General features: G+C 40.3%; 1 protein-coding gene across 2 annotated transcripts; it reads right to left on the bottom strand.

The window, feature by feature from the left end:
- Positions 1-87: 87 nt before the first annotated feature.
- sfmbt1 (Scm like with four mbt domains 1) lies at positions 88-20587 on the bottom strand. 2 transcript variants are annotated; one of them, XM_020633085.3, is made up of 21 exons: positions 20461-20587; positions 16460-16516; positions 16273-16367; positions 15525-15768; positions 13198-13286; positions 12241-12493; positions 11349-11446; positions 11112-11213; positions 10655-10814; positions 10415-10497; positions 9890-10016; positions 7456-7569; positions 7225-7267; positions 6512-6579; positions 6265-6404; positions 4456-4565; positions 3973-4148; positions 2937-3067; positions 2627-2851; positions 2144-2272; positions 88-1977 (listed from the first exon to the last, which is right to left on the bottom strand). In XM_020633085.3, the coding sequence occupies exons 2-21, from the start codon at positions 16482-16484 to the stop codon at positions 1837-1839; spliced, it is 2553 nt and encodes an 850-aa protein (XP_020488741.2). In that variant the 5' UTR covers positions 16485-16516; positions 20461-20587; the 3' UTR covers positions 88-1836. The 2 variants fall into 2 exon arrangements, with proteins under 2 accessions (XP_020488741.2, XP_020488740.2); XM_020633084.3 differs by having other exon boundaries at positions 2937-3115; positions 20461-20586.
- Between the last annotated feature and the right edge of the window lie 977 nt (positions 20588-21564).

The following is a 21564-nucleotide window of genomic DNA, read 5'->3' as shown; positions in this document are numbered from 1 at the left end:
ATGTTGACAGACGTAGCGTCATGTGACCTACGTAACAACAAACTGCATGCTGGGAAATGTATTGCAATCACAAGCGCATACAAGTAATTGTTCAGATTTTTTTTTTTTATTCGACATCTTTGTTTCGATAGCTCTTATAATAATTCAACAGGAAATAAAAAAAGTGTCTCATTGCTTTGAGTACAGCGGGAACCACAAGCTAATGAGCTGACAAACAGCCTACAGAGGTTTTACTCGCACAAAATGATGCACATGACAGAAAACCACACTTATTACGGGACCTGGAGAACAAATGGAACAAAAATTGCTTTACAAAAAGTCAATTTAAGAATATCCTCTAGCTTTAAACTTTAATTTAAGGTTACTGTTAAAATAATGACAATTCAATGATATGAAACGGCTCAAGAAATCCACTGTAGCTGAATTTGTTCAAACTATATCTCCATATGAGAAAGTTTAAGTCTATTGTGTGCAAATATACTGTATGTTTAAGATTTACACATTGCTTATGCTGAAAGTTATTTGCTCAATATTTTTTTTTCTTTCTGATCACCCTGTTGCACTAGAAGACATTCGATTATATACACTATATACAAACATGCAGTTATTTGCATAAAACCATACAGTACATGGTTTTCTTGTGCTTTCATACAGAATCAATGTAAACTGTAACAGCTCTTACACATTGTAGAAGCTTGAACAAGAACGCTATTTGATTGCTTTAGAAAATGGACCTCTTTGCAACTGTAAAGGAAATTATATCTTACTACAGCACGATGTGTGCAAATGGTGTGATGAGTGCAGTTTAAATATTTAATGTTCAAACTAAACTCAGACTGCTTTCATGCAACAATTCACTATGACTGTTTGTTGGAATATATTAGTAGTATATATAGTTGAATACTACCTCAGGCTTTCAGAAATAGGCAAAATGCATTAATTAAACATTTTCTTTTGTGTTTCAACTACTTCAGTCTTTGCTTCATCTTTGGGTGCTGTTTGAGAAATGATTGACTGTCTTAAACCAAGAAACCTATAAGACAATGGCTCCAAATCTGTTGTTCCTACACAGGAATATTGTGAAAACAATGTGATGAAGTTCTTCAGTGTAGGTAAGTTGATATACACTGTGTTCCTGCACCACTAACATTGCCCATTTTTTAAAGCAAAACTATACTTCACCAGATTTGAGCAAGATTACTTCAATTTTGACAGCGGAAGATAATGGCAAATGTTGACAAGACACAAATATGATAGATCTTAGTATGTAGAGGTATTAGCTTTGACAGACAGAAGTGCAGACTGAACATCATAAAAACACAGAGCATTAGGATGTAGTTTTAGAACGGGTGCTTAGTCACTATTCCCCCTAAAGAAACAGGAAGGGAATTATCGTATTAAAAACACGAGAATTATCTCAGCAGTCACATAATTTAAAACACCTTTTTTTTTAAAACCAAGCTGGAAACAAAAGTGTTTCATGTGTGTGAATGCAAGGCCTTTATAAGGGCTTTGTTTTTGCATTGCTATTGAATGGATTTAATCAATGCATTACACTTTATGGCATAACATTTTCTTGAATTCTTTTGTTTTTCCAGTCCCCCCCTTGTGCCTTTGCTGAAGAGCACCTGAACTTTTTTTGATCCTATGAAGGTCCTCTGTTTTCTTTGTTAATTTTCCAAGTGACAGAAACTTGTCTTCTCGGACGTGACGTGGTGTGAGGATCGTTAAGGAGGTCCAATGTTATAAAAGCCAGATTGATGAAAATACAGTGTTATGTCACAGGATTATTAAACAGGTCAGGATGTGATCAAGTCCCTGTTCCTTCCCCGTCAGCTACGTGGCGAACTGTTGATAAAATGCCAGCTTGACTCTTTCAATGTGGTGGCACAGCTTGATTGCTGGTCCCAGCTTCAGGTCCATACACTCCTGCACTGTTGGGAGGTTCAGCAGCAGCAGCGCCTGCCCGTCAATCTCCTATAAAAACAAAACATACAGTAAGTCAAGCGTTTCTTTCATTGTATATGAAATGCTCTTTTTTTTAAATCTGTGACCATGGATACAATACAAGAATATGTTGCCCTTGTTACATTAATGCGAGCTCTCATCCTAAATGGTTATCAAGCATGTGAGCATTTCTTACTTGATCCAAGAAAATCCGTGCAAGAGGTGCACAGTCGGTGGTCCTGATGAAGCGAACCACATCAGTAACGCTCCACTCCAGGGGGCTTGTGTCCAAACACAATTTCTGAGGGGGCTCAGTCTTTGAGGTCTATAAACACACAGACAGAGCGGGTCAGACGGAGACTATGTGAGACCTCAGAACTGAGTGGGAAAAGCTCATACCTCATTCAAAGCTGCAGAATTTATGCTGAGTAGGACATTTCACAAAAGGAACAGTGATCATTTAATTCTGGTTTATTCCCTCAAACTGCTTAAAGGAAGTTCAGGGCAGAGTACAACTATGATTCAAAATCTTACTGAAATGGATTAGGCACAGAGAGGAAGTTGTTTTTGGTTTAAGGTAGGGCCAATAGGCTGGGATTATGAACACATTTCCTAATAATAAACAATAGATTATTTAATTGATGTACACATTCTGTATCTATAAAATGACACTCCTTACCTTTGGTGAAGGAGGTCTGTTCTCATCATCAGAGAATGAGGGTGAGCGGGGTTTCCGACGCCGGCGGCTGGGCCTGGGTGTTGCTGGAGGAGAAGGGGACGGAGTGGTGGGCTGAGACTTCCCAAACGATTGTTCAGAATCATCTTGAAGATCGTCCTGCAGCTCTGAGCCAGAGTCTTCACTCAGCGAGTCGTCTTCATCCAGATCTTCTTCCTCTCCACTGCCCTGTGTGCCAGGATGACAACCGCTTATCAGCAACATTTCGTGCAAAGAACGATAGAATCATTGATGAAAAGAGCAAGTGTGTTACCTGAGGAGATCCCGCGGGGGTGTTGTCTACTGACGCCGAGGATCGCCTCTTCTTATGCACAAAGAGCTGCTTCCTCCTCTTCCTCCTCCTGCCTCTTCTTTTCACTCCGCCCTCGAGGTTGGAGTGGCCACCTGGTGGACGGCCCACACGTTTACTCTTCTTCTTTCCATAGTAATATGCTGGGGAAAATGCAGGCCAATTGTGGAATGTTTCATTTGACAGGTATGAAAAAACATCGTATATCAGAGAGACATACTGATCTAAAAATTGAATTGAACAAATCTGATGGATTTTTATAATTTTCTAAAAAGTCACAGTGTTGACAAATAGGCTGGAACAACAAGGAGGATATGTGTTGTCTAGGGTGATTGGAACATGAAACAGATGAAAGAGAAAGTGTAAACAGTCAACTGTTGCTATCAAATTGCATCACTTTCTGAAACTTAAAACTGTAGTGCAGAAGCTAATCTGTGACTTTCTGCTGTGGAAATAGTTCAGCTTGTTCGATTCCAGCAAAAGCTCTATCAAAGTCTATCCCTCTGCTTCACAGAAATTCTGTATTCATTAGGGGAACAATTGTGTACTCATTGATCTTTTCTATTCACGTTGCTGAGTTGCTGAAAAAGTAGAATGGACAAGCCACATGTTCAACGACAGCAAGTTTGAGGCGGACGGCAGTTATCTCCTCGCCTGTTACTTTGCTAAATGTTGCTAAGTGCTTTGCTCATTGTGAATTAATGTCTCTGTAAATAATACTGTATGATAAACAGTTAGGTCTAGGTCTGCCCTTTTTAAAAGTGTATTGGGATAACATTTTTTTGTAAATTGGCACTATACAAATAAAAATAGATTGAATAGTGCTTAGATTTAAGATGCCTTCTGACATCAAGTGTACATTTCTAGGTTATTACAAGATGAATCATGGCACAGAGGTTGTGTTCACTGCCTCTCGATAACAAAGCATCCTCCTCAGAGCTTTGAATGCATTTTCTGAAGCCTCATCAATCAGTGTTCACCAGTTCTGTAAAGGACTTACTGTATTTGGTCTTGGTGAGGACAGAGCAGTTCTCTGAGCAGTGGTCTAGAACCATACGAGGTCCAAACAGGTTGGGACAGCACTCCAATTTGATGCAAGTTTTCCTGCAGAAGTCTGCTACGCGGTCTGCAGTGCGAACTATTTCCACCGTGGCCCGGTAACTCTTTCCCTTGTACCTGACAAAGACGATTAAAGGGTAAATAAATAGTATAATGTCTATATTTCTACACAATATTACGTTTAAAAAAGTTCCAGGCAGATTTTCATAAAAAGAGGAAAATCATATCCAACTGCCCTGACTAATTAGCCTACTTTGGGAGTTTTTGGTTATGCTTAGTGATATTTAAATCCATTCGTGCTTTCAAGTACTTGTTAATTCCAGCATTTGTACCACAATAGGCCATCTGATAACTCTCCCATTCCTGTAGGCTTTCTATAGAGCAGAGAATTTTGTGCTAGGGATTTAATAGCGTTTCCCCTCACTTGGCTTTGAGTGTCTCTCCATGGCCTTGCCAGCGGCTCTCCTGGTCCAGCTGCAACTCCCTCAGCACACGACTGGGTTTGTATGCTGAGTTTATCAACAGGGTCAGTACCTGGAGAAAAGATAAGGAGAGAATTGCAACACATGCAGGTTAACCAAGGTTTGAGGGTGATGTATTTCATTGTAAAATACAGTCACGTCATTTAAACATTTTTAAGGTTATAAGTATGAAGTAAGTAAACCAATCAAAATCAGTGTGTCTGCTGATAGCAGTAAATCAGCAGCATCTAATGACCTCTGCATTGTGTGCCATGGGTCATTAACTGGAGCCATTGTTTCATGGTAGAAAGGACACTGTAGAGCAAAAAAAGACTGCTCTTAACTTCATGATATAAGACAGAAGATAACACTGTCTTAAAAAATACCAGTTATAGTTGACAAATAGTAATACAGCCTGCCAGCAGCTCTGACTCTTATACATATCAGTGCTTTAAACTAAAGGCTAACTTTAGCATGCTAACACACTCTCTCTGACAAAAGTTACTTCCTAACCTATGTTTATGATGTTTTAGCAGGTATAATATAATAACACGGTCACCATCTCATTTAACCAGGAATGCAAATATTGAATAAATAACCCTGAATTAAAATGCAGCTGAGGCTAATGGGATTCCATTAGTATTGTGGGCATTTGGTCATGAAGCAGCGCCTCTTTTTCCTGAGGACCCTGAGGCGCAACAAACTTCCTCGCGATCTGCTGAAGAACTTTTACTGCCGCATAATCGAGAGCATCCTGACGTACGGCTGTACTGTCTGGTACTCAAGCTGCACTGCAGCAGAAAAGAAGAATCTTCAGCGGATCGTCAAAACCAGCTCAGTGGATTGTTGACCCACTCGCGCCGTCTCCACAAGCGAGCCTCAAACATCCGGAACGACACATCTCACCCCGGATACTGTATGTTCACCACCCTTCCCTCAGACAGACTCAGGACCATTCACACACGAACAAACAGACTAAAAAACAGCTTCTATCCCAGAGCTGTGTGCAATAACTTTGTAATTCACTGCTTTATAATTGTCTATTTATTTACTGCACTTTAACTTTAACTGTCTATATATTTATTTATTTATTCATTCATTGCACTCAAACTGTTTATTTACTCATCCAGTCCCTGCACAATAATAACTGTATATACTCTTTCACTGCACTATAACTTAACTTATTTGCATTATATCTCTCTATATATATTTTTTTTACCTAATCAGTCACTGCAAAACAATAACTGTATATATTATTTCAGTCACCACAACTGTCTATTTATTTATTTGAACAGCAATTTTCCTGGCCACTTTTTGCATATTTCTCTTTCATATCACCACAGATAGAGATATATATATATATATATATATATTTATTTTTTGTTGTTTTTGTAAACTCTGCTGTTTAGGATTGCTACTAACAAAGTTTTGTTATGTCCTTGTATACAATGATAATAAAGATTCTATCTATCTATAGAATAGAATCAAAGAACTGCATAATCAAAATTTGACATGACGCTATACAGTAGGCTAATGATTCTTAAAAAGTTTGCAGTCCATTCTCTAGGAACTCTGGCACTAGGTACCAAATTTCATGACTATCCATCCAATATTTTCAAACAAACATTGTCCTACAAAGAGTCACAAAACCATAATTGCTAAGCAAAAATGCTAAACACTTCACCATCGACATTCATTTTTGTGTTGAAGGATTAAGTGATGTCACCTGTTATCTGGTGTAATACTATAAACATTGAGCTTGCCACTCTCACCTCTTTGAGAACCAGGGCACAGTTCCCTGGGCCGATGAACTGAGGCAGCTCTGCAATGCGGCCCTTGTTAAGGTAAGGTCCAGAGAAGCAGCGGTGGTTGAAGTAGATCTTGGGAGAGGAGTATTTTCCATTACCCTGTCCTGCACATAGACACAAAATGAGAAACACATGATGAGTGGACCTCACAATTCACAGGTACTTAGACATAGCACACAATGGACTCCTTCGTTTAGACATGACCACTCACCTGTCTCTGACTGGAAGCCCATCTGCTGTCGGACAGCATCAGGTGATGAGGACTTGGGTGAAGTTCGGCTGTAACGTGATAAAAAATGAATCAGATATTTAAAATCAAATATTGATCCATTTATTCTAGGGCTGTCAAACAATTAAATGTTTTAACAGTGATTAATTGCAACATTTTAATATTTAGTCATGATTCAACACAGTTTAAATCGCATGTTTGTAATTCCGTTATTTTCCATTCAAAAAAATTGTATAATAATAATAAATAAAAATTGTTAGGCTTTTATTTTGAATGTCTGTGCTGTCTGAAGCTGTTTCTTGCTGTTTGAATTCTACCCTGCTTTTATTTTGAAATAAGGTAAGGACCTTCTGGTAGATCGAAGGTAACGACATTAACTTAACCACGGAAAATAAACTTATTACGGATCAAAGACTGAATGAAAACAGCCCAAAAGAACGGTAAAATAGTGAAATGTTTGATGTCATAGATGGATATTAATTTTGACCCGTCAACTGAGCGGTCTTCAAGTTTTTTAATGTGAAATGAGACATTCAAAGATGCATGCGATTTATCGCTATTAATATAATTAACGTTTTAATTTCAGACCTTAATTAAATATGATTAACTAGTTAATGCTGACAGGCCTAATTAAAACCAATAAACCAGTGAACATACCAACACCCTTGATTTTGTTTGTATGCTTTTATACTCACTGTTTTTCAGGCTGCACCACGGCGATCTTCTTCTCTTTTTCCACTGGAAAACAAGAAAGACTTCAATGAGCCCTCGTTAATTGACCAATGTGAGCCAATTTTTATATAGTAAACTACTTTGAAGGTCAGAGCAATGACCTTCACCTATTATGAAACAGCATCAGTGACAATCTCATTCAGGCAGATGTGAAAAGACCACCTGAGACCATTATGACGAGTCATGTTGAGTACCTGTGGGTTTGATGGGGTGGATGAGCGGATAGCCATTTGTCTCACACCAGCTGATCGGGAAGATGTCCAGTGAGTCCATATGAACTATCAGCTCTGGCATTGGCTGTTTGAGTCCTGTTTAAACATTGACAGACAAGGCTTTTAAAAACGGTCATGATAAACAGTGAGCAGAGGTTATTAAAGATATCAGAGTCTACATTCTTGCACTGGTGAGGGCAAAAACCCAGAATAACGTTTTCAATTGAGCTAAAGCAACACGACCTGCCAACATTTTGATTTTAAGATACAGGAGGGTGGGGGTGGGGATGGGGTGTGCCATTAGGAACTGCTATGCCAAGTCACTTTTTTTTGCCCCTATGCCATATACTAAAATAAACTGGACACTTTGCAGAATGCATGGCCACTTTCCAAGTAACTCACAGTTATAAACTGAAAATGGTCAGTTTAATCTCTTGTGGTTGCTAGGTCACAGGGACAGAGGGGTTTGAAATTGTATGTAGTAGTGGACTGTGTATGTGTGTATCATGCAGGGTTGGAAATTAGCACCCACCAAATGTGGGTGTTTTTGTGCAGTGTCGGGGGAATTTGCTCAATCTACTGGCCACGGTGGCGGGTAGAGAGCGAGTGATTTAAGACATAAAACAACATAAATTGAATCCCGATCTTCTGCTTCTTCTTCTTTGGAATTGAATGTCGCTTGGCATGTGTAATTATGCATTACCGCCACCTGCTGGACTGTATTAGTTCAATAGTGCAGACATTTACAGCATCCATGCACAGTGAGCACTTTCCTGTTATGTCCAGCTATCACCCAGACTCAATGCCCTTCCTTAAGTGTAATGTCCAATTCTTTCCCAGTTATGTCTACAAACTACAACATAAACATTATTCAGATTCCAACCCCATTTCAATTCTTTCTGACCCTTTCTGTAAATCAGCTGCACATTTAGTCACCATGAAAATAAAAGCAAGAAAATGTTTTTTCATCCATACAGATATCTTTATCAGTTTCACTCTGCTTCTCTCCCTTTTTTTCACAAATCCACTTCTTCGGTTTTTTTCCATACTCATGACAGCTTTGAGTATGACATCCACTTCTCAGCTCTGACTTTCAGTAAGTTTACAGTTTCACCTCCCTCATCGTTTTGAGTCACTTTGCAGACCCTGTATGGTGATTTCCGGTGCAGTGTAGACACGTTGCTTGTTCAATCTCTATGTTACAATCATTATAACATTTGTTTTTCCCACATTTTCCACATCTTCTGTCCCCTCGGCACACTGCAGCAACATATTCTTAACAAAAACACCTTAGGGGAACGAATGGTCTAACTCTGTAACAAACAAAATAATCCAGATAGACCCTATTGGGCAATCCTCCCTCCCTCAAAAGACAGACACACCTCCTTGAAAATGATGTCGTCTTAAATCACACACCCCTTGTATTTCCAAAAATTAATCAGCCTCTGAAAGTGGCACTCGACTAATCCCACCTTGTTACAATGTTACAATTCACTTAGCAGACACTTTTATCCAAAGCGACGTACATCAGAGAGACAAACCTTGCTTCCTCACCTCAGCTCCAAGTGGGTAACAACTCACACAACTGTACTCACCTTTAAATGTTCTTATAGTCAAGGCCTTGTCTCTCTGTCCCTTTGACATGTATTCAATGACAACCATTGCTCCTCTTGTAATCCGAACAGACTTCACTTTCCTGAGTTTTCCCTCAACAAACTTTCACACCACATGTGGGCTTTTGAAAATCCTGTCCGTTTGTTTGTGATAAACAACGATCTGGGATCTTTCAATATTTTCAGATAAACATACAGAACCCATGGATGTGTGTATATGGATTATTCATAAGAAGTTTGTAGTGCTGTGGAAAACAACAGTTTTTGCCATGAGAAATAAGAAAAAAATAGGAGGTCAGCTTTTCAGGCAGGTATGAAAGCAACTGGAACTGACATTAATAACACCATTCCTACCATTTTGATGCTTTCTTGTTTTAAAAAGTATTGTGAGACTTGAGCTTTTATGACATGGATATTTAAATTAGATGTCAAAAAAATAATAATACACCTCCTTGTCATCTACTTGTAAGCATTGCCAAGGAAACATCACTTTCAACTAAATGCAAGCAGGTTTTTAAAAGAGTCAATCTTACCACCTCATGGGTTAACGTTTGTGAACTTGCTGGGAGCTCGTTTTAAGTTCTTGAAACATACTAGGTTTGCATTGTATTTCTGCATCTAACTGACATCAAAGCAGAATTTAACATTTGAACTGGTGTAAAATAATACAACGTGGGTCTCTCACAGGTCGATGCTCCTTAACCATACGCTGTGGGACTGCATTGAAATTACCCACGTTCATTTTTTTTTTTTAACTTCTAACCCATAAAAACAAAAAAAAATATTTCAGCGCTTGAGCTTACCTTCCAGGCTGAGCCAAATATATTGCCCTTTGACCCGAGTGACAGTGGCCACGTGAATGTTCTCAGGTGACAGGGGGTTGACAGCCTCCAGTTTCATGGCCTCTTTGAAGCAGTGCTCACACTGCTCCTAGCAGAGAAACAGACAGAAAATCATGCAAGAGCCATTTCACAGCAAAGGATGTTTGTGTGATTTTTGAGGGCACCTGGTAATCAAGTGGAATTTGAAATATTGACATAATAATGCTGTAAATGGAATCTTTCTGTACAAAACCTGTCAATGGGAGGAGGTTGTATTGTTAGCTCAAATGGAAGAGAGTGCTCTTGAAATTCTAGTCTACAACAAATTCAACATTTATCAGCAATATGGAGAATAAAATGTAACAAGGGTCATTTATTAGCTTGTCTTAGTTCTTGGTGTGTTTTGGTCAATGAGTCAGTGGACACGAGACGAATTTGATTCCAGACGAGTGTGAAACGTGTGTAAAAGAGGTTAAAAATTTTTTTTTAAAAAGAAGGCTGACTTACAGCTGGGAAGCAATGCTGAGGAGCTGCCTCTGCCTCACACTGTTTCAGGTAATCTGCCCAGTCAAAGTCTGGACCCTGGTAACCTGTAAGAAACAGAAAGAAAGCATGAAGAGAAAGAGAGACGCGAGCAAAGACAAAGGAAAGAAATGAAGCCATAAGAGGGATAGGAAAGAAAGCTTGTAATCACTGATATCTGATCAAATAAGTCTTTATAAAGGGACAACAGTATTCTGAGCAGACCTGCTGGGGGGCTGAGAGGCAGTCCGTTTTTGAGGCTCCACTGGGCAGGGAAGATCCCTGGACTGTCTCTGTGGCACAGAAAAGACCTTCCAGCACCTTCAGACTCCTCAATACCACAGAGGTCGTCCATGGTCACCAGGAAGTACTGCTCATTGAACACCTGAAGTGGAGAGGAGGTTCATTTTTTCCAGCACTTACAGATGTTCTTAAATGACAGCTATAAAACTTTCACCATCTGGTTTTGGCCACACTTAAAGACAGTGTTAAGTAAAGGACATGAACTAGACTGTGATAATACTGAATGAGTCCATTAAAGCATACAGCTTCAGCCAGGATTTACAAAGTGCAGACAGGGTGGTAATGAGGATGGAAAGCATAGGAAGTAGGTCCAATATAGAGCGCCAAGTGAAAAACATTGCAGCACAGCAGAGACAGATTTGATATGAAAGTCTGTTACCTTGGTGACAGTGGCAGGCCTGATGGAAATAGGAGCAGCAGGGTCAACAGCTTCCAGTTTCATACCTTCCTTGAAACAATGAGCAGCGATGGCAGGCTGATCCTTAGTCAACACACACACAAACACGTACACTTTTTAACACAATAATGGAAAAAAATCACCAAAGCTAAACTAGCAGAACAAGGAGAGACGTCTGAGTCGGAGAGGACAAATAAGAGCATGGCTGGTTGGCAGTACCTTACTGAACTCTGCAGTCAGAGCTTCATCCTGTGGCAGGTCACTGATCCTCTGTCGCACCTCCTCCCACTCTTCCTCTGTCCTCAAGGCCAACAGGTCTGAAAAAACAACAACAACAAATCAACAGAAATCAGAAGTGTAAGAGCTACAGGTGACTGCCTGATGAAAAGGTTATGGTTTAATCATCGAGGAGACAGCATCAGCAGAGGTCAACATCTCTAATATAAGTCTGCGTTACAGAAACCAGGGGGTCCGGGTGGCACTTCTGGATTTGTTTTTTATTCTGGAGAATGTTTTCAACACAGTATTCATATAGAACTTGTGTTTCTGGATTTTTTCACAAGGTGTCTTTTGTTTAAGTATATGTCTCGTTAATCTTAAAAAAAAAAAAAAAAAAAAAAAGACACAGTCAGTGTGTCAGCTTGGTCTTTGTTCTAGTAAAAGAAAAACATTAACCTCATATCACAGCACAAAAAGGCTCCAAAGGGCCATCATATAAAGATGAAGTGCAGAATAATTCACTGAGATCTTTAAATATAAATATAAAAACATGTGTTTTACAAGTAATATGACACAACCTTTTATTAAAGCCTCCAACCACAGACGCAAGCACACACACATGAAACATGTTAGCATTACTCCAAACAGATCTCATGGGGCTTGTCATATCATAAGCTTATGTTATTGTTTTTTTATAACAGTAGATGGTTAGTGATTCGACAACGTATCACATGTATGGATGAACATCCGGTCGCTGTTAGACCTGTGAATTCTTCAGGGGTCCTTTAAGCTGGTGCTATTACTCCTCCTGTGAGTTCATCTCCATATCTAGAAATCAACCTTTTTTCTTTCTTTCAAAAAGTACAATTTGACCCGTGTCAGTGTCACTGACCTGAGGGAGGCCTGAGGGTGCAGCCATGCTCTACGGCCCAGCCTGGTGGGTGGAGGCGTGGGTGGAGGTAAAAAAGCCAGAGGGTCGCGGGTGTGTCGGGTAGGCCCTCTGTGCCTATAAGGCGAAGCTTTAGCCGCCCTCCGACATTCTCCTCCACCTCAGCTGCCCAGGCCAGCCCCGGGTCCACATTGTCCTGCAGCTCCACGTAGCAGCCTGCAGACAGGAGCTCCACCGGGTCTCTGCCACGCTGCGGCTTCAAGGGGCGGGAGGGGTTTGAGAGACGGTAAATTAGAAGCTGATAGGACACACACTTACAACAAATACAAGTAGGACACACGCCTAGGCAAGGTGAGGAATTTATAGAGGGAGAGAAGGCACTGCATGACTAAGTGGCAGAACTGAAGCACAGTCACAGAGAGCTAACTAATGACTCCAAAGAATTTCACAGGCCAATTTGCTTTTTGCAGCAGAGCCTCTGTGCTGTTCACAAAAGGTCAGAATCTTGTTTTTGGTAGAATTGGGACTTCACGTCTGGTGCACAAACAAGAATAGAAGTTAAATATTGTTTGGTTCCCTTGACATTTATTCCAATAGACATTTTAAGTGTGATATTTACATCCTGTTTTTTGGCATTTAAAAATGGGCACAGCGCACTAGCTTAGCCCTTGCTTACATTAAACATGACAGTTCCAAATAAGACCAACGGTTGACATTTCTGATCACCCCGAGGGCATTAATTGTTGATTTAGAGTCTTTCAAACTTGCTTTGACAACAATGACAGAAGTCCTACTTAATATCTTTAAACCTGAAATGTTTACTTAATCAGATTAAGTGTTTAAGACGTGTTAATAAATCACTTCTTGTAAAGTAAATTGTTCTTGACACAGACAGAGACTTGCCCCACCCTGAGTGTGAATACTTTTTGACAGGACAGCTGCTCTGTTCCTCTGCCTTACCAATTCCAGCAGTTTGGCAGGCGCGCTGCAGTCCTCAGCCAGGGCCTTCTCCAGAACAGACTCCCAGTCCTGATACTTCTCACGCACACCTGAGGTGGAACACACACACACACACACACACACACACACACACACACACACACACACACACACACACACACACACACACACACACACACACACACACACACACACACACACACACACACACACACACACACACACACACACACACACACACACACACACACACAATATTAGTTTAATAACCAATAAACAGGCGGGCTGTGCATCACACAGACATATTGAGTGTTGACAGCAAGGAATGTAGGAATAGAATATTCACTGATAAAGACTTTCACATTATGAGAACCCTTCCTCTGTCCAAACAGGCAAATCAAGTAATTCTATGGTTCAATATATTTGTTATAATTATATGATTTGTTTGTTAAGTCAATGTAGAATAACTATTTATAAATTCAGCAAATACACAACACTCCTTCAATCACTGCACTGTAACCGTTTACTTATCTATTCACTGCACAACAATTGTTTCTTTTTCACTGTCTTCTCACCATAAGCTATTTCTCTTCTCATTCTATGTATCACAGGTATTTCTAAATATACATAGCTATGGATATATTTTTACATTTGACCTGATTTTATAGCACTGCTTTACGGGATTGCTGCAAACAAAAGTGTTCTTTTATACGATGACAATAAAATCTATCCTACCTGAAAGTTATTTATCTTGTTTCAACTCAGTTCAAATAGTCAGGATTGCAGTGTTAGTTATATCTTATCAATCCATAATTAAACTAAGATGAACTGTGAGGTTGCTTTGTAACTCTGACGCTCTTTTCCAGACAAAACTATTGACTTTTCACTAAGACACTTGTGGCAGCAGCAGCTTGGCAGAACAGAAACATTCATAACTCCTTGCTTAACAAAATGTTAATTAATCAGAGTTGATTTTAAATCAAACACATTTGTGTGATTGATCTGTACATAGAACTGGGTGCTGTTTCTACTGCAGAGCTAGTTCAGATGTCACAAAAAAACAAACCTAAAGCCGGGCGTACACTGTACGATCATAGGTCATAGATCACGACACTCGAGACACGATATGATTCTATTGTGATTTTAAACATTTTGCGATATGCTGAGAATTGCGATACAATATATTGCGATTAAGCTTTTTAACTGCATATTATGTCTACTACACTAAACTAAATCAAGAACTGTTTTGTCAAATAAGAACAAAATCTCAATCTGTTCATCTCACTTCAGCCTTTTTATTTCTACTCAATGGGAGTCGAGCCCACAGACTGAACACTGTGATCAAAGTCAAACCCTGTAAAAGGCTTCATGTTTCTAACAACCTGAACTGTTGGTGTTTCAGTCTAACTTTAACATGAATTCTTAACAATGCAACTAGTGAATTGTGCAACCCCTTTAGCATTTAAAAAATAAAAAAGCATATCTAAAATATCATCGTAAAAATATTCAAACTTGGCCGCCATGACACGGTTTAATATTGCCACACAAAATATCATGATACTGTGCTGTATTGATATTTTCCCCCACCTCTACAATGTACACTGATTGTGCCTGCACAAACTTATAGATGGCGTCAGGAATCCCTATGGCAACAGCTAGCATGTCTCTTTAATCTGTCCCTTCCTCCTATCATGAAAGAAACGTGGGCAGGAAATGTATTTTCTTGCGTTTATTGATAATGCAGATCGTGTGTGTGTGTGTGTGTGGTTGTGGTTGTGTGTGTGTGAGAGAGAGAGAGAGTATGAGAGTGCTTTTGCTGGTGTGTGTATTCTAGCCGTGCATGAGACAACTGAAAAACACTTTGATCTGGCTTCAATCTCGGCCTGTGAGTGTTTTCAATTGTGAATGCTCACCCCCGATTTAACTGGTACAGCGTGAGTTTGCAGGTCGTGCCCTACAATCAGGTTTTACAGTGTGAGCACATAAATCTTGAGCTTTAGTCGTGCGTCACAAAACGATTGAGTCGTACAGTGTGAGCCGACATTCCTACACAACTTTTCTACAGTTGTACAGCGTAAACCAGTCTTACGGTAGAAGTATTCATTTGTCTGAAGGTAAACAAAAGACTTAATGATCTGCAAATTACCATGAAAACTGGGAGAGACTTTCATCTACAAAATGAAATTCTGAGAGGCCCTCATTTGAAAAACTACCCAGTTCAACGAGAAAGATAGACACCTATTATTATTTATGAATATTCAGATGTTGGTAACAGCTTTATTGAACATTTTTGAAGCTAAATTTAATTTGCACCAGCGATGCCTCACCTTCAGGGGCCCTCATGGTCTTCCCATGCTGGCGGCTCCAGCCCAGTGGGTGGAGGTCTGCGGCCATGATGTCACACCAGAAGTCTGCACGCCTGTCATCCTGGTAACCCTCGTAGCGCAGGAGCAGCAGCTGGCCACATGTGGTGATGATGCTGGCCACCCAGTAAGGACTGTCGGCTTCTGAGCGCACACACACCTCCAGCTTCATGCCTGGAGTCAGTCCAGTCTGCAGGCCCTGGTCCACCTGAGACAAGGACAAAAGAACAAGTAATGAATACTGAATAAATGAACTTTAGAGGAACATTCATAGTTAAATAGTTCATAGTTTAATTTGTAATTTGAAGCTTGCTATACAGAATAAAAAAACATTTAGAAATTAAAAAACTTGATGAAAGAAAAGATTGTTCCCATGCTGGTGTTTTCTTTATTCTAATCAAAGTAAATAAGTAAGCATTGTGTGTTTTAACTGTAGACTATAGAAGCTTTGTTACAACTGGTACAGAGACTTCTGTGTTTATTCTACTGATTACTTTATGAATGGATGCCTTCATAGCTTTTCTTAGGACCCAATTTACACATGACTCTGGGCTCAAATATTTGACAAATTCCACAACTTTGAGCCATCATTTCTATCTAAATACTGCTAGAACTGACTAACAGTAGGAAATCTACATCCATGATTGTAAATAGCTTCTGTCACAAACTCATCCAGGGCTGTGTGTTAGCTGTGCAGGCTGTCAACACCCACATGTTTGAAAGCGTGATGGGGCACAGAAACGGATCCCGTCTCCTCCAGGTAGTCATCCCAGTTGAAGTCGGAGACATCCTGCGCAGAGTCTCTGTCTGGGAAGGCACACAACACATTTTTATTCTAAGCAGCTTTCCAACATATAACCCCACTTATTTCACGCAGCTGTTCAGAAAGTAGTTCTTACCAGACTCCGGTAACTCCTGACTCATGCTGGTGCCTCCTCAAGGCCAAGACAGGAGCACTGAGGAGGAACAGAGGAGGAAGATTATTATCCACAAGAGAAAATGAATAAGCTCTGGTCCAGTACTGTAACGACAGAGGGAAGAAAACCTCGATAAACCATGCTAAGCTTCATCAAATCTCTATCTCTGGATCTCAATGATCTCTGCGCTCACTCCTGTTTGAAGCAACTGTAAGATTAATGAGACAGGTGATACGGCTGGTTTGTAACCGCCCACTCAGCAGTTCACAAGCCCAACTGTATCAGCAAAAGTAACCCAAAGAGCTGGAAACTGCATTCAAGACTAACTCTATCTGGCTACTTTTAGTACAATGCAGCACCATGACACATGGCCTTTATCAGTGAACAATGTGTCAGCTAACGGCTGAAGATAATACAAGTATTATCAGTCAGCTTAAGGCATGTGAATATCACAGCAACAAAGAAGCAGACTCATAAAGACAAACATTTAAAAGCCTACAAACCCTGCATTAAGAGCTAAATCAAATCAGTGTTTATTTGTGTGGATTCTTTCAGCTGCTCTAATGTCAAGGACTCCTCAAGCTCTTGAATAGATTTTTTCAGACACAGAGTTCTTGTTCCTACTCTGTCAAAATTCAGGGGCTTTGAACTGGTGCACGACTCAGGCAACACAAAAAAGTGAAGAGAAAAATCCAAAAATGAAAATGCTACACGTTTGCCATTTTCATCATAAATAACAGACCAGATGGTCCGAGATCGGAGAGAGAAGCACGTCAAATCAAACTCAATCGGCTCTCCCTCGAAAACTCATGTGATCGTTCAGATTTTCCTCCTCGGTGGTGCAGGTTTCAAACAGAGCCTTGACATGTATTTGGACACACATCAAACTTTGACACATCAAACTGACCTGCAGCATTGTGCAAAAGCAGATGAAATGAAAGTTCGTACAACAAGAGAGATGGCATGAATGGTAAAGAAGGGAGCGCAGGGCGTGACGACGGTGGAGAGGGCGGTGTATGGGATGCTGAGGAGAGCTGCTCCGTCACATGAGCTCCATTCAGCCGGCCTGTCAGGCTTGTCTTTGTCACGTCTGACATCTCTATTAAAACCGGGGCCACCACCCGAAACAACCAAACTACCACCACAACCCCCCACCCCCCGTGCTCCTCGGGGATCAGCGCCACCTTTCACCCACGACCCTGCCCCAGACTGCTGCTGTCTTTCTCCCCCTCCCTGGAAAAACACACACCAGAGGGCCGTATTGTCCTCGAGGGTCAAACTCCTGACTTAAGAGCGGATAAAAAAAAAATAAAAAAAAGAGCAGTGGAGACGGGACGAGCAAAACAGACCTTAAGTTTAGAGGCCATATTTAAACACCTGATGCTGAGTGTATTCAGTTAAATTCATTGTTAGATTTTGGTTGATTTTTTTTGGACTACTGAAAAATACCTTCCCAAAAACCAAGTGTCAATGTTTGTTAATATGTTTGATGCAATTTAAAAAAAAAAAAGCTAAAACGAATTCAGTCATCATAAAAACCCACATACAACACTCCTGAGAAGTATCATTACAAATGGCTAAAGACACATTTGAATAGCCTTCTTATTTTTTCTGCCTCCGCTCAGGCTTTCTGCAGCAATGTGAGGAACCAGGAACCGCACGGCCTTGGTTTGTTTGAGCAGACAGGAAGAAACTGAAACTTCCCCTGTTTCACAGTAATTGGTCTGTATGGGCCACAGCTAGCAGCAGTCTGACTGAATCTTTCTGCACCATGCGCTACTGACTGAACCTGAAAGAGAAAGGACTGTGAACACCCCCACATAAACAAACACAAATACCCAATTGCACAAAACTGAGATCCATATACATCCTCTTTACAAGCAGTAACTGAATCATATTCTCATCAGCACTTGGAAGAAGATCTTTCTCAACAAGAGAAGGTCACTGCAATCTGTAAGAACACACGTACATATTCAGCTGCAAAATGAAATAAATCAAAGTCAACTTTCAGTAAATGGAAATTGTTGCTTTATAATTCCCTAATCAATATTTTGATGGCATCATCTACTCATCACATCCCAGAAAAGTGGAAAGTCACCCAGTTCTCTGGTTTATGTCCATCGTTCAACATTAACAAAACCAAACTTTAAAGCGCAAGGATTTACTTTTCTTAACATTGTTTGGGTTCGGTGTCATTTGATTATCTTTATGCCTTTAAGTTTAATTCTAACCAAACCCTTTAACGTCTCATGTCCTTATTGTGCCATTGAGCCATGCTATTAGTTTTTTGTTTCACAGTACCAGGTATTGACATAAAAGTCTCTGAAATGTATTGCCTTCAGCCAAATACAAAAGGAGCTTTTAGAATTTCATTTGTCAAAAATTGCAATAGAAACATCTCTTCAGCAATGTGATTCACCAAACTGTAAACAATCAGCTGTTCTCGCTTCAAACGTTATCAAAACAGCTTTTGCTTCGGAAGGAAGTATTTTCAATAAAAACTGCTGAAAGTAAAGTGTGTGCAATATGCTGTTTGACATAGATATCAGTTGTAGAAAACAAATGCTGCTGTTAAACATTTCCAATGTCATTTGTCAGCACTGTAAGCACCACAAATGTCTTTATTTTGAAACATAAATCTCTTTCACTGGCGCCTAAGGCTTTGCACAAAAGACACCAACACCATCTCTAGCTGATGGGTCCAAAGCACTAAAGAAAAAAAAAACATATTTTTGAAGGGACTTAAGTTGAAAGCAGCCCTTAAAAGGCTTGAAGTGAAGAGGAGACAGGTTTACACACCATGCTATCAAGCTATCTGCTGGCACTTCCCACTGAAAAGTCTGTTACAGTAGTTATGACTGTGCAGCCCTTACATATTCACATCTTATTTTTTAATGACATAGCCTCAACTTTTATTTTGCCAAGGTGTCTTAAATAACTTTTTTTTATTCTGTTGGAGTTATGCTCATCATGTTTAAGACCATGCAGCTATGAGTTGGCCAGCTTAGTGGGTCCATGAGCTCTATCAATCGGACATCTTGGTGGCCAGCTGACCTGCTAATAACTCCAGTCACAGATGTAGAAAATGAAAACAAATATATCCACATTTGCAGCCCACACAGCAGGCATATGACAGGGCAGCATCATTAACGCTGCTCGTAGAGATCACATAGCGGCACGTCAGCCGGAGCAGAGCTGCCAGTGGATCACCCGAGTTGCACAATAGGAAGTTAAGAGCCAGAGAAAAATAGGCTTCAATAAACCAACGTGGAATATGACAACAACATCACAAACGTCAGAGGCTTCATAGCAAAAGAAGAAAATAAGCGAATAGATTTTAACCAGTGAGTTTGTTCAGCTGTTTGGTGAGAAAGCGACTCCGAAACACAATTGGGCTGAGGTCGTGCAACCTTCATTATGTAAGAAAAGACTGTGACTTTAGAAATATAGGGAGTTGGTCAAGGGCACATTTTTCTGGAAATTTCCACACAAACCGTGAAGTGAAAGTAGCTCATGGTTGCACTGCTTGTGCGGACTATCAGCAGCATTCAGAGACAGAGATGGGCCATTAACGCAGCGGCGTTGCAGAGAGAGAGAGAGAGAGAGAGAGAGAGAGAGAGACACTACAGCGCCTACGGTCTAACTTTCACTCTGAGGAGAACATGGCAAATACCGACTGAGAAAACAATGAAAATGCTGTCTAATAAATAAACATGCAGTCGGTAATGTATAACGACCGTGTGGGACCCGGTGAACACATGGTAAAATCGCCTGTGTCCGAGTCAAGTTACTAAACGTCACGGCTTGAGCAATAAGAGCAGGCTGACGAGCAATAAGGGCGCTTACACTCGACCGAAGCCGACTCATCTTTTTGAGAGACGGGAAAAAAGACGAATGCGCCACCACCATACAAAACAGCATTAGGACATAGTGACAAACAACCCAGAGTATGTGAATATTTAGTCGTAAAATTCGCCCCTTACCGCTAAGTAGTTTTTCCAAGTCGGTTTTTAGATGCCGTTCCTCTCCGCCTGCTCGCTCGCAGCAATATTAAGCTACCGGGATTAAAACCCCAAAGCCCCGGTCTGAAGTTTCAAAATAAAATACCTATAAAAAAAAAAAAAAGTGTAGTCAAAACCGTCGTCCAAGCAACAGCGGACATTTTTGAGTTGAGGATTAAATCCAGAGACTTCCGGTTTTGCTCGCGCAGCGGATCTCTAGCTTGACGCCGTTCTCGTTCACGACCTCATTCCAATATGGCACAAACGGCCACTGCGCATGCTCAGCCGCCTATATGCCTCTGAGCATCACACTGACTTCCATCTTCACACACACACACACACACACACACACACACACACACACACACACATACATACATACACACACAAAATAATATCACACTGCCAGAATCAAGCCAGAAAATCTGTAACGTGTACAAACGAAAAGAAAATAATGGTTTCTGTTTGTAATAAATGTTAAAGGGACAAGGGGATTAAACTGAACAGTCGTTTAAGGCTTATCCCCAGAGGAATCAACACTTAGTTAAGGGTTGAGCTGGAATTAATTGTACGTAAAATCAACCCACTTTCGATAAGTGGATTCCTTTTCTGCTTCGCAAAAAAAAAAAAATAGTTCTATAGCCTAATCAAGTAGCCTTTACATTGTGTCACTGAAAAGACCTCAGACTGCTTAATTTCCCTTAAATATATCCTGATGTTTTTCAAGGAAATAAAATCACCATCAATGTAGCCTACAATAAAAGGCTGAATTAGCAAATGTTTTTTTTTTTCAAAAACATATTACAATAACGCCCTTCAATAATGACTGAACAAATTCTGCTGTCTCGGTACTTCTGTTGCACAAAGATCTCAAGTCGGGTTTTTGTGGAGGAGAGGGCGGCAGAACCTGCTGGAAACGGGCTGTGCTTTAGCGCCGTGAATGTAATGATCAAAGTCCAGATGTGATCTTACACATTTTGCTTCCCATATTTCATACGCCTTTCTCGTTATTAAGGCGTTTAAACAGTCAAGCCATAACTGTAGCCTGAAACAGGTTTTGCCGCTCTCTTGTACCATAGAGGCGTC

This window comes from Labrus bergylta, chromosome 5 (genome assembly GCF_963930695.1).
Source record: "Labrus bergylta chromosome 5, fLabBer1.1, whole genome shotgun sequence".
Taxonomy (NCBI): Eukaryota; Metazoa; Chordata; class Actinopteri; order Labriformes; family Labridae; genus Labrus; species Labrus bergylta.
This window is presented reverse-complemented; position numbering and strand designations above follow the sequence as displayed.

Bases quoted from the DNA above. Each gene is read 5' to 3' on its own strand.
- sfmbt1 (XM_020633084.3), bottom strand. From the start codon at position 16,484: ATGAGTCAGGAGTTACCGGAGTCTG. The intron at 15,769-16,272 runs GTGGGTGTTGAC...TCCTTGTCTCAG, and splicing joins CCCATCACGCTTTCAAACAT to GTGGACCAGGGCCTGCAGAC. The intron at 12,494-13,197 runs GTAAGGCAGAGG...CGCCCCTTGAAG, and splicing joins CTGCCAAACTGCTGGAATTG to CCGCAGCGTGGCAGAGACCC.